At 37.0% G+C, this 12,930-nt stretch overlaps 1 protein-coding gene across 1 annotated transcript; it reads left to right on the plus strand.

Annotated features, from left to right (window-relative positions):
- The first annotated feature begins 7,453 nt into the window (after window positions 1–7,453).
- On the plus strand, window positions 7,454–12,854 carry smu1a (SMU1 DNA replication regulator and spliceosomal factor a). Its single transcript, XM_079629974.1, has 12 exons — window positions 7,454–7,629; window positions 8,276–8,486; window positions 8,587–8,739; window positions 9,810–9,920; window positions 10,028–10,156; window positions 10,243–10,362; window positions 10,459–10,575; window positions 11,070–11,197; window positions 11,273–11,399; window positions 11,502–11,669; window positions 11,777–11,929; window positions 12,095–12,854. Exons 1-12 carry the CDS (start codon window positions 7,604–7,606, stop codon window positions 12,191–12,193), a joined length of 1,542 nt encoding a protein of 513 aa, XP_079486100.1. The 5' UTR covers window positions 7,454–7,603; the 3' UTR covers window positions 12,194–12,854.
- The last annotated feature ends 76 nt before the right edge of the window (window positions 12,855–12,930 follow it).

Below are 12,930 nucleotides of genomic sequence, written 5' to 3' on the forward strand. Positions count from 1 at the left end.
ATTGTAAATGCTGTTTCATACAATATAAATTGTAAATGTTGTAACTCAAACAAAAGAAGTTGTACTAAAACTAGTACTTAAACTATTAAAATTGAAATAAAAATAAATGAAGGGTAAATAGTATGGAAGCTTGTTTCTGACACAGAATTTATAGACCCCCCCCCCCCACACACACACACACACACACACACACACACACACAATTCGCAATTATGAAAAAAAAAAAATTAATTCCATGGTGGAAAAGCTTCCATTAAATATATTTTTTATATGTTTTATTAAATGATGAAAGAACTATAACAAAACTATTCAGTCGTTCCTTTATCTGACTCTCCTCACATGACGTCCTTTTCTGCTGGTCAGGAATTTATCACCATTGGCTCTGAAAAGTGTCTCTCACACTGAAGCCATTACCATCAACTAATTCAATTACTGAGCTTCTGTCAAACTCTGATTTAGTCACGTGTAATACATCCCAGTATAGACATCACATGCTAAGTTTATAGCAGCTTGCTTTACCCTTTATCACAAAGTGAAGCTGAGATGTTAAGTATGGAGCATTGCCCTCTCAGGCGGAGATGTTCTTTATGTCCCATACACCATGAACTAATCTGTTTGAGTTGGAGGACTGTTATTTTCTTTGTCAGGTAGAATCTATTCTGAGGAGCCGGGATGAACGTGCGCTATAAGAGCGCTGTGGAAACTGAGCTCTCCTATATGAAGGTTCAATAGAGCAGCAACAAATTATCTCCACACTGTGATTTCATGAACATGCCAATTAAAGTGTTGCTGGGTTTAGTTGAGCCAGTGGTTAGCGCTTAAAATACTAAATTAATGAACATGAAAGGCCATGATTTGTCTTTGGTGGCACTTCAAAGAGGTTAGGAACAAAAAAAAAGGCATCCAAAGGGGAAACCACAATTTTTCACTCCAATGAATATTTCTCAGAACCGTTTTATTTTTGAAAGTCAATTTCTGTGCAGGAAAACCCTTAAAATCTGGCTTGTCCAATAAAAAAGATGCAGTTAATTGAACACACATGAACTAAAGGCAATAACAATGTGTGGTCAAATTCATTCCTGTCAGTTATAGAAAAATACTTGTCCTGTTTTTTTTTTCTTTTTTTTCTTTTATTCACTTGTTATTCAGCAGATTTGGCAAAATATGATAATATTGGAATTTAAGTTTGGATTGAAAACATTTTATTAAAAAAAATATGCACTAGGTGTTTGAAACCAACATGCAAAACCATTGCATTTTGAGAAATAGCCCCAGTCATACTATATGTCTCATGGTTATGGGACTTAACAATTAAGTTATAATATTTTATGTACACATCCCCTTGGCCCTGATAATGAATTCTCTTTTGTGACGTTTAAACCCACATTAAAAATGATTTATTCATACCCTAATGCAGCCCATAATTGATATCATATGCCTTTATACGTTCTTATGTTCTTGGAAACCTCCAAATAATGGATGGATTTAGTTTCACTTATCTAGAAGAGTTCTATCAGACTTTAGTGTAAGTAAACACCAGAGTAAAGCAGAAAAGGATATTGGTTTTAATTGACTGGATCAATGGTTCTAGACTACGCCGGTGTGGAACAACCCTGTAAGTCAGAATTGTTGTGTCTGGAACATGGAAATATAATCCACGAAATCGTAAGTGCATGTTAGTTAGAAGGCCCCAGAAAGTCATAGACTGATCGATACGGCTGCTTACGGCACTGGAGCACAATGACAGCATGCCAATGTTTTGCTCATACACAAGAACCAGCAGATGTTTTGAGGGATGGGTGGTTATTCAATCCTCTTTTTACTGGAATCAACAGCAGAGTGTATTGGGACCTGCACAGATTTGATTGGATGGCCTGATTTTGAGGAGACGCTGCACATGAACAAAGATACGGCAGCTCAGATGAAGAGGAAATTAAATCTCAAAGTTTTGGAGGAAGATTGATTTTCAAGTTCTTTTGTACTTTTATTGAGAGCTGTATAATATCAACGCAATAAAAAAGGCAAATTCCTTTTCATGCAGAATAAGTTATATAACATCCAGATTGTATAATTACCATAATTGCACAAAGAATTGCACACACACAAAAAAAGAGTAAGATTAAATTCATATGTAAACCCAGGAAACCCAGAATTACTGTTCTCATCAGGATAACACACTTTAAAATGTATTAATGTAGATACAGTTTATCAATGATTATTCTCAAAACATAAATCTGATAATTTATAATAGGCCTATTATGCGACAAAAGCAAATAGTGCCCAATATAATTATGGACAGGGTGTCAGTAAATCAGGACATTCAAGGACAGATTATGACCAATTAAGATGTAATGTCCAAATAATGGGAAATTACAATGCTAATGACACAAATGCAAAGTATTAAGTTGCAATCGAGCACATCATGTGCGTTACACATAACAATAGGCTATATCGCTGGAGCCGTTCACACAGAAGGCATGTGTGCATTTCACTTCCCTGCTATTCCATTTTTTCTGTAAACATGCGCCAATCAAACATATTTGACTGTTGCACTTGCATCTCACATCTTTTGCATCGTCTTGTACATGATCGTTCTAAAAATCAAGTAAAAATAAGCCCAACTTTTAGAAAACGTATCTGGAGACTTTGCTTTTTTAACTTTTCACTGCTAACCTCTCGTTTTTTTATGCAAAGTCGTGTTCTGTTTTTTAACACAAAAACGTAATCGTGTTTAAAGAAAAACAATAGTGCAACATTACGGTTCCACAAGTAAAAACTACATTAATTTTCTCTGTAGGGAAATTGATTTTCAATATAACTTATAAACCTTTATATATAGACAGTCTTCTGAAGTTATTAATTTATTGATGGTATATGCTTTTGTTGAGACTATCCGTTCAAATTGTTTCTGTCATGACAACTCTTTTGGCTTGGTAATGGATATGACAATGTTGATATATTTGGTCTCGGCAGAATATATATGCTACGCTGCTGCTGCTGCTGCTTTTATTGCTACTGCTGCAGAGTATACGGGACTTGCTACATGCCAATACACACACAACACACTGCTGTGAGCAAGTAGACATGCGGCTGCTGTACAATATATAGCGCACATTAATTACTCGTAGTAGATCTATACAGGTGGAGCTGGGGAAGGTGGAGGGTTTCTGAAAGCACGCTGCACTGCTAAGGCAAATGCTAACCAAGTATTTGAATGTTGAGGACGCGAGCTCATTGGCTACTGATACAGCAGGAACCAATCAGCAGTGCCCTATAACGATGTAAGCAGTTAAGGACCTATTAGCCTGCACCATAGAGTTTCATGACATAACTTTGTATTTCAACTTATTTTTAAAATAATCGTGTTTAAAAGCTGAATTTGTGATAAAAAACTACATTACCCATGATGCTGTTCAGAAAATGCCACCAATCAGAAAGTTGCGGCGAGCAAATTGGGGCAAAAGGTCTTACAGGGATCGCCCTCTCTTCAAGAGAACAAGTTGGTCTCGCTATGCTGTCAAAATAAATACATTCTGTGTAAACGGCCACTAACAACACATAAGGATGAGTAAATAACAGAATTGTCATTTTCGTGTGAGCTATTCCTTTAAATAATAACCGCTGGTCTTTGATTAGTCTGAAATTTGAACATCCCCGCTGAATGACTCTCAGCAGTGTTGTGATGTGTCAGCCTTTCCACTCCAGATTGGCTGCTGTGCTTTGTTTAGTGCCCCATTAGGAGGAGGCGTCTGCTCCCACCGAGGCCCGAGGAAGATGGATTTAGTTATTATCGCCTTTCTGCCGGTGCAGTGTGAAAGACTCAGGGAAATCAATGGGCTCTTTGGAAAAGGAAAAGGCAACACATCTGATGTATAATAAAACCAGAAGACATCAGCTAATTTATGGACCTTCAAGATGTGTTTCTTCTGATCTCAAAGCTTAAACACACACTATTTCTCAACATATTTTGTCCAGTTATTTTTCAAATTCTGACTTTCAGAGTTCGATAAGTGCTTGATGAGTTTATGCTGGATATTACATTTCCTATAATAATATTAATGGAATAAACAGTGCCTCAAGATGCTGACAAACAATATCCATGGCAGAGGTGTAAAGGCAGCAGACATAATTGGTGGACAAACTCAATTACCTGTAATTAAATCGTTATAACCACTAGCATAGCCCTCAATGGAGGTAAACAATACAAAAAGTGTAATCTTTCCAAAAGCAGTACGTGCCACTGTAATGCCACACTGTGAAATCTGATATTTGTAAGAAATTTTTATTCAAGAGCATTTTTATCTTGAACAAATTGTCCTCAAGTAAACCACCTGATACAGTGTATAACGTTCACAAACTCTTCAGTCTCACACATGACCTACTTTTAAAGAATAACAAAAAAATCCTGATTTGAGCAACGCATTTGCTTGTTTCAGCGTTTTAGGCTTTTATGTGTTTAGATGACAAAATAGTGCTTGTAGTTGAAGATCAACACACTTTGTCTTTCTCTTTGTGCAATGAGACAGCTGCTTTATCACACGCTTACAAACAAAACAGTCTTCAAAAATAAGATGCTGGCTAGATTTTGTAGTTACGCTTGCAAGTGTAACTGTGGGAGCTGTGCATGTAAACCTCACTCCCCTGATCTCAAGAGGCGCACTAGCTACTGACCCTAGAGGTCTTTAGCCTCCTTGATGGAGCGCCCGCCTCTCATGTCGGAGACCCCGGTTTGATTCCCACTCGAAGTGTGTTGAGTGGGACCGGTTACACAAGAAAAGAGAGGGTCGATTGGCTGGATGCAAAAGTCGCCAAAATGATGCTAGAGGCTATACATCCGTAATCGCGCACTTCCATACTGGAAAACAGTGTGTGACAAAAGAAGTATGTCCGAATTCACATTTCTCCTTTTATATAACCTTTTTGGCATAAAGGGTTCTTTAAAGGGGTGGATGAGTATGATTTCACTTTTCTAACTTTACTTAGTGTAATGTTGCTGTCTGAGCATAAACAACATCTGCAAAGTTACAACGCTCAAAGTTCAAAGCAAAGGGAGATGACTACAGAAAATGACTACAACAAAAGGCAGGTAGGGACTACACGACATTCCTCCCAAGTTTGTGACATCACCAACCCTAAAATGTACATAAACCCCGCCCCCGGGAACACAAGTTGTTGTATAAGAAAAACAACAGAAAAGTTGTTGTAGTCCAGCACATTTGTGAGTCAGCTCAAACTTTAGCATCCATCTTTTCACATACAATAGAAAGTCACTCTGTGTGCATCTCACAACAGTTCCTATACGAGCGATTTAGATTATCATGACAGAATATACTAATTGAAGATAGTTAACTCCACATCAGCAACATAAATTCATCAACTAACCTTTCAGAGACGTCCTGTTGTATTCTACATGTTGTCACTTCTTCTTGAGTCTCTCCATCTTTGTCTGACTCCGTTTTAACATTAAAGGCAGAACAGTTTCTGTCATTTTAGAGTGTCTGCGTGAGGTAATCACAGCTGCTAACACACACACACACACACACACACACACACACACACACACACACACACACACACACACACACACACACACACACACACACAAGCTCTTGAAACCCCGCCCTCTGCAGCAGCTCATTTGCATTTAAAGGGCCAGGCACAAAACGGTGCGTTTTTGCAAACCCTCAAAAAGTGACAACTTTAACATGCTATATAAAAATATCTGTGGGGTATTTTGTGCTAAAACTTCACACACACACACACACACACACACACACACACACACACACACACACACGAACACACACACTCAGAGATTTATTTTACATCTTGTGAAAAGGGCATTTTTTTAAGAGTGATGCTGCACGATTCGAGTTATCATTCATGTTTTTTAGCATAAACAGCACATGATGATTTTCATAGTAGAAGCACATTAAGATTTAATGTCTCTTTTTCCTTCTGATGAACCAAATAATACACCTGCCAATAGGCCCTCAAGAATGTACGAGTCTGCGTTCCCACACATAATCTTTTCTCAGGACGTGAGTGGTTATCAACGATGAATAAACTCCAGAATAACATATTAGCTAGAAACAATACCTCGGGTATGGCTCATAATAATAAAAAAATGCCAGCTTGTGGCCCTCAATCTATTTGACCTCATATTGACTAATAAGGTATTGAGGTATTGTTGCTATTTGCAAAATGTCAGAGCCCTGTTACTTTTTGTCTCTGTGTTTAATGGCAAGCATTGAAATTGTAATCGGCTAGAAGAACGTTTTGCCTATGCACTTATGTGCAAATTACGCAGGTCTGTTTTCTGAGGTAGGCCCAAATTATGCACATTAATAAGAATGAACAAGTAAGTGCTGTTTCGTGGTGGGCAATTCGTGCCCTCATAGTATATGAGGCTGATGCAGCAATAAACACTTTAACCTTGGGAGACCTTCACTCGCAGAGCGATCTGGAATCAAGGCGTCTCTTTGACGCCCTCCGCAGACAAACACAGAACTGCAGCTCATTACGTGAACAGTCAGAAGTGAAGCGTGGAGAGGATGATTATGGCACACCGGCCCTAGACAGAGCCTGGAATGCAAAACATGCAATCACAGCAGGATTTTTCAAGTGCTTATGATCATTAGAGCCTGTGTTCAGATAGAGGACTCTTACTCCAGACTCATTTAGACTATGCTTGGAAGAAAGATTAAATGGCATGGATTGGATTGATGATGAGACATCATCATAATGACCCAATAACCATTTAACCCTAATGTAACATACAGTACCGGTCAAACGTTTTCTTATAAAATAGAAACCCATTGTTTTAAATTGTAATAATATTTCACAATACAAATTTTTTTTTCTGTATTTTTGATCAAATAAATGTAGGCTTGATGAGCATTTAGAGACATTAAAAATAGTTATGTTTCCAAACATTTGACCGGCACTGTACAGTATGTAAAGGACAAACCGAGATATGTAAAATATAGTAGTGATGATACTGAAGTAAAAAAATAAAAAATAAAAAAATAATTTAGCCTATATTGTTTATTGTATACATAATGAATAATAATTGTAAAAAATAATAAACTAAATAATTGTATAAATTGACATGAAATAGCTCTGGTTTGCCCCACATCAAATTACAGGCAAGGATTGATGTTGAGATTGTTGTTAAAATTGTTTGTTAATTGCAAAATTGAGATTCAGGTTCAAATTCAGGTTCAAGCTGGGTCATGTACCAGTGCTGTTCCCTTTTTTTATTTTAAGAAAGGAAGAAATTATCTAAATACCTTTTTTTATGTTTTTTATTTTTTTTATTTTTAATAAATGAGCCTCTTACGGTGTTAATGTACTGCCTGGTTCCACTGAATCGCTCTATATAACATTTAATTATAACATTTTGGGAATATGAAATTTAATCTTATAATTTCAAAACAAATAGTTTGTCATTGTCTGTGGAATATCTGGTGACGGATGTTTGCAGCCGCTAGGTGTCGCTGTGTGTTTAGTTCAGATGAACTCAGAGCCGTAGAAGAAGACGAGTTTGTCGTTCCTGTGTCTTCAGCCTTTTTCCGCACAGCAATAGTAGCATTTTTCAATCATGTCTATTGAAATAGAGTCAGCTGAGTAAGTAAATAAAATTGTGTGTTTCAAAACATTACATGAATGCATAATTGTGTAATTTAAACGAGCGCCGTTTTTGCAGGCTGATTTTTGCACCGTTTAGGTGTTGGGTTGTTTCTCTGGCTAACTGTGTTAGCATTATTAGGAGATTAGGTTTTGCACAAAGTTTATATATGAAGTAGTTTTCTCTTTTATATTTTTGGTATTTAAATTATTAAAGCTCAGCCTGCTTAGTATTTTGTCCCGTTTTAGTAGCACAAACAACTCTAGATTTCTGTTTTTATTTAATTAGAAACAAACAGAAAATATGCAATACCATTTGATTTATGCGGTTTTAGAAGAACAATTTAGTGCTATATTGTAGGTTTCATATGTGTATTTTTTGCAATATTACAAACAGTGATATGTGTTTTGTGTAAATATATATAGATATATGTATTATGTTTCTAGACATTGCTGTTTTATTTATTTATATTTTGGTGAAAAATGCCCCTTCACATATCAGTGTAAGCATTGCTCATGACTTTCCAGACAAAACCATTAGTTAATTCAACTCTCTGCAGTCTACACTAATATATACACTAATAATAATCACTACTGTCTTTCAAAGTAACTCTTACTGAAATGCCCTTTTGTCACGTTTCTCCAGCGTGATCCGTCTGATCATGCAGTACCTGAAGGAAAACAACTTGCATAAGACTTTAGTGACACTCCAGGAGGAGACGACAGTGTCCCTCAACACGGTGGACAGTATTGAGAGTTTTGTGGCCGATATCAATAGCGGTCACTGGGACACTGTACTTCAGGCTATACAGTCCCTCAAACTCCCTGACAAGACCCTCGTTGACCTTTACGAACAGGTGAGAGGCAGAGAAAATCAGGACTTTTATAAGTTTGGAACCTTGATTGATCAGTGAAAATTGGACACATCATAAGTGTTTTTTTTTGGTCATTTTACAGGTCGTTCTTGAGCTGATTGAGCTCCGAGAGTTGGGAGCTGCCAGATCTTTGTTGAGGCAGACCGACCCCATGATCATGCTCAAACAAACCCAACCTGAGCGATACATCCACCTGGAGAACCTTCTGGCTCGCTCATACTTTGACCCCAGAGAGGTGATGGATCTGAAAACACTGTGTCATGAGCTGTTCGTGTGAACGCACTTTGCTCTGAAACACGCAACAGACAATATCATTATTTAATGAAATCACAGCCTTTTGCAATTTGTTAAATCACTGTCATATCAAGATTTTGATTTTAGTTCCTTTGACTGATACTTTGCCAAAGCAGTGGCGCAAAACACAACATTAGAGAGCTTTTATATTATGATAATTGTACAAATATTTTCGGTTCATTATGAAACTGATGGGCCTCAGGCTTCTCTTCAGTACACCATAATATTGTCACTGTTGGGCAGAAACCTTGCATCTCCGTATTTCATTTTTTTCTCATGAATCATTACTATTGGTCACCCTTTAAGTTTTTCTGTTGGATTTTGCAAATATTTAACCAATTAAAAGTATTTAAAAGAGCTTGTGACCTATATGGATCCTCGAATTGTCGGTAAAACCTTATAATTCCAACCAGCCTCTATTGTGAAGGAAGTGCCACATGCATTTTGGACCGTTTCTGCTTTGTAATGCAAGACTAAATACGTACAGCAATTTTTTACTCAAGAAGCACTATCTATCTATATATATATATATATATATATATATATATATATATATATATATATATATATATATAAGCTAATGTTTTATGTATTTGAGGTGCGGAGAAAAATGTCTTGATCATTTGTCAAGATACTACGCATTTGTTGTCGAATCATACACAGTAATGTCTTAAATAGTCTGTGCATTTAACTTCATTGTTAATAATATGAGATTTTGGCCAAATGACAAAAAACTGAGCAACCAATACACTTTATAACCTGTAAGTTGATGAATACGTAATGTGATGCACTTACAGCCTCAGATACGGCCGTTCTTATGACAGAAAAAACAGGTCTGACATTCGCTGGTCAGAAAAACAACTTTGACTACAAAATTTTGACTCTTTTTTTTCTTTTCTTTTTTCTTTTTTTTTCTGAAAAGTAACAGTTTTAAAACATACAAGGTTTCCACCTGACCGCAACAATAGTCACCTCCATGGATGATTTGTGACGACCTATGTTTATTTGTAGGCCTATCCTGATGGCAGCAGTAAGGAGAAGCGTAGATCAGCCATAGCTCAGGCTCTCGCTGGTGAGGTCAGTGTGGTACCACCGTCACGTCTGATGGCTCTGCTTGGACAGGTGAGCAAAACTTCCCTTCATCACCATACACTGATCTAAGAATTACACTTAAAATAATAGTTTATATTACTATATTTGATGGTATTTGTTTGTTTCTCTCTCTGAAGTCTCTGAAGTGGCAGCAGCATCAGGGTCTTCTCCCTCCTGGTATGACCATTGATTTGTTCAGAGGTAAAGCCGCTGTGAAGGATGTAGAGGAGGAGCGATTCCCCACACAGCTGGCCAGACACATCAAGGTACACTGACCATCTTCTGTCCTCAACAGTTACAAAAAAGATGAATTTGTCACTCACCTTTTTTTTTTTTTTTTTTTTTTTTGTAGTTTGGTCAGAAGTCTCATGTTGAGTGCTCACGCTTCTCTCCTGATGGCCAGTATCTGGTCACTGGATCTGTGGACGGATTTATTGAAGTATGGAACTTCACTACTGGAAAAATCAGAAAGGTCTGTGAATCTACCCTGAGACTTATTCATCTGCATTTGTAATAACGGTTTATGTACATGTTTTTACATAATGGATCATGTGTCTCGGTTGGACAGGATCTGAAGTATCAGGCTCAGGATAACTTCATGATGATGGACGACGCAGTGCTGTGCATGTCTTTCAGTCGGGACACTGAGATGTTGGCCACAGGAGCCCAAGACGGCAAGATTAAGGTCTCATACACACTTTATTGAAATCGGACAAATAAATAAAACCATCATTATAGGGTTAGTTCACCCAAAAATGTGATTTACTCACCCTCATGTCGTTTCAAACCCACAAGACTTTCATTTGTCTTTAGAACACATAACATTTAGAACACACTCATTTTGAATGAAATCTTACAGATTTCTGTCCCTCCATTGAAAGTCTATTCACCCAGAACTCTAACTGTTCAAAATATTCATAAAGAGATTGTAAAATAAATATTAATCTAATGGTTATCCAAGTCATCTTAAGAGACATGCTTGCTTGACGCGAGACATTCTTGTGTGTTACGCAGCACGTTTGAGCTTTTGCGAGAACCAATGAGGTTAATTCTTGTTACACAACACGTTCGAGCTTCCACAAGAACCAACACTGAGCTTGATGAAAATGTCATTTGTTTTTACAGTAGGAAGGCTGATGTATTGATTATTTTGAAGGACTGATTGTGTTGTTTGTCCAGGTATGGAAGATTCAGAGCGGTCAGTGTCTGCGGCGGTTTGAGCGCGCTCACAGTAAAGGTGTCACCTGTCTCAGCTTCAGTAAAGACAGCACTCAGATCCTCTCCGCGTCCTTCGACCAGACTATCAGGTGAGCATCTGTTATCACTGTCCTCAGCTTTCACAAAAACCACAGCAAAATTAACTTGTGTTTGTTTCGGAACAGGATTCATGGGTTAAAATCAGGCAAGTCTTTGAAGGAGTTCAGAGGTCATTCTTCATTTGTAAACGAAGCCACACTTACTCCTGACGGACATCACGTCATTAGCGCCTCATCTGATGGAACTGTGAAGGTAATATTGTTGAAATTGTTACCTAGTTAAGTCAAGTCTTTTCTCAAGTAAAAATGTAAAGGTGAATATCTAACTTCTGGCTTTGTATTTCCTTTCTCCCAGATCTGGAACGTGAAGACCTCAGAATGCACCAGCACATTTAAGTCTCTAGGCACCTCTGCGGGAACAGACATCACTGTTAACAATGTCATCCAGCTCCCCAAAAACCCAGAGCATTTTGTTGTGTGTAACCGATCCAACACGGTTGTCATCATGAACATGCAAGGCCAGGTGAGGATGTCAAGACTCATGAACGAGATGACCGAATTGAAATGATTTGTGTCCGTCTGTGCATTATGAATCTCTGAGAACTCTCCTTGTGTTTTTTCCTGTTGCAGATTGTGAGGAGTTTCAGCTCTGGTAAGAGAGAGGGAGGTGATTTTGTGTGCTGTACTCTGTCTCCACGTGGCGAGTGGATCTACTGTGTCGGAGAGGACTTCGTGCTTTACTGCTTCAGCACAGTCACAGGCAAACTAGAGAGAACCTTGACTGTAAGCCCTCTTTCAGTCCATCTTTCTCTTCATTCATTCATTTATTAAAATATATATAATATATGTGTATTAGTTTCCAAAAGTATTGATTTAAAATATTTATGATTAATTATGAACATGCACAAAAGGATTTGTAGATGCTGATTATTTGATCTGTGTTGACAGGTTCATGAGAAGGATGTTATTGGTATTGCTCACCATCCACACCAGAATTTAATCTCCACATACAGTGAGGATGGGCTCCTCAAACTCTGGAAGCCATAACCACAACTGATGATGTGGCATCGATATGCGGATCCTGATTAGTTAGGGCGGGAGAATACAATTAGTATATTTTGCCTATTTTTAACCCTCTTTGTGTATATACCTGTTTTTTTAAGTGCAGTGGATAACTTTTTCATTTTTTTTTTCTACACTGTAAAATTTGGCTAATGGAAGCATCTGTAATTTATAGTTACAAGTTTGTTTGTTTTTTATCCAGCAATAGATCATTTTCAAATGTTTTTTCTTGTCATTTTTTTTCTCTTTCCATTAAAACATTTGACTGCAAGTAGTTGTATCTGTTGAATGTTGAAAAACTTGAGATGTAGATTGTTAAAAAAAATGGCCAAACCAATATTTGTGATTAAAACAGCAATTTAGATATTTTTGATCAAGTTTTTTTTTCTTCTATGTGCCATGAATGAAGGCCAGTCTCATTGATTTCAATACTGAGATTATAGCCATTCAACATTACAGGGAAATTATAAAAGTTAAAGTGTTATTTTTCAGATTAATGCAAATTGATCCCATTTATTTTAACCTGACAAATGACATTGGTTAGTTTAGAATAGATTATGGGGCTTAATAAAAATAAATAAAAATAATAGATTTGCATTTATGAAAAAAAAAATGCACCGATTCTTATACTGAATATGTCTAATACTCTATATACCAAAAATAAGACCAAATATAATTGATTGTAAACAATGAATAATTATATCAAATGATAATTACAGATA

This window comes from Phoxinus phoxinus (assembly GCF_949152265.1).
Source record: "Phoxinus phoxinus genome assembly, chromosome: 12".
Classification (NCBI taxonomy): domain Eukaryota; kingdom Metazoa; phylum Chordata; class Actinopteri; order Cypriniformes; family Leuciscidae; genus Phoxinus; species Phoxinus phoxinus.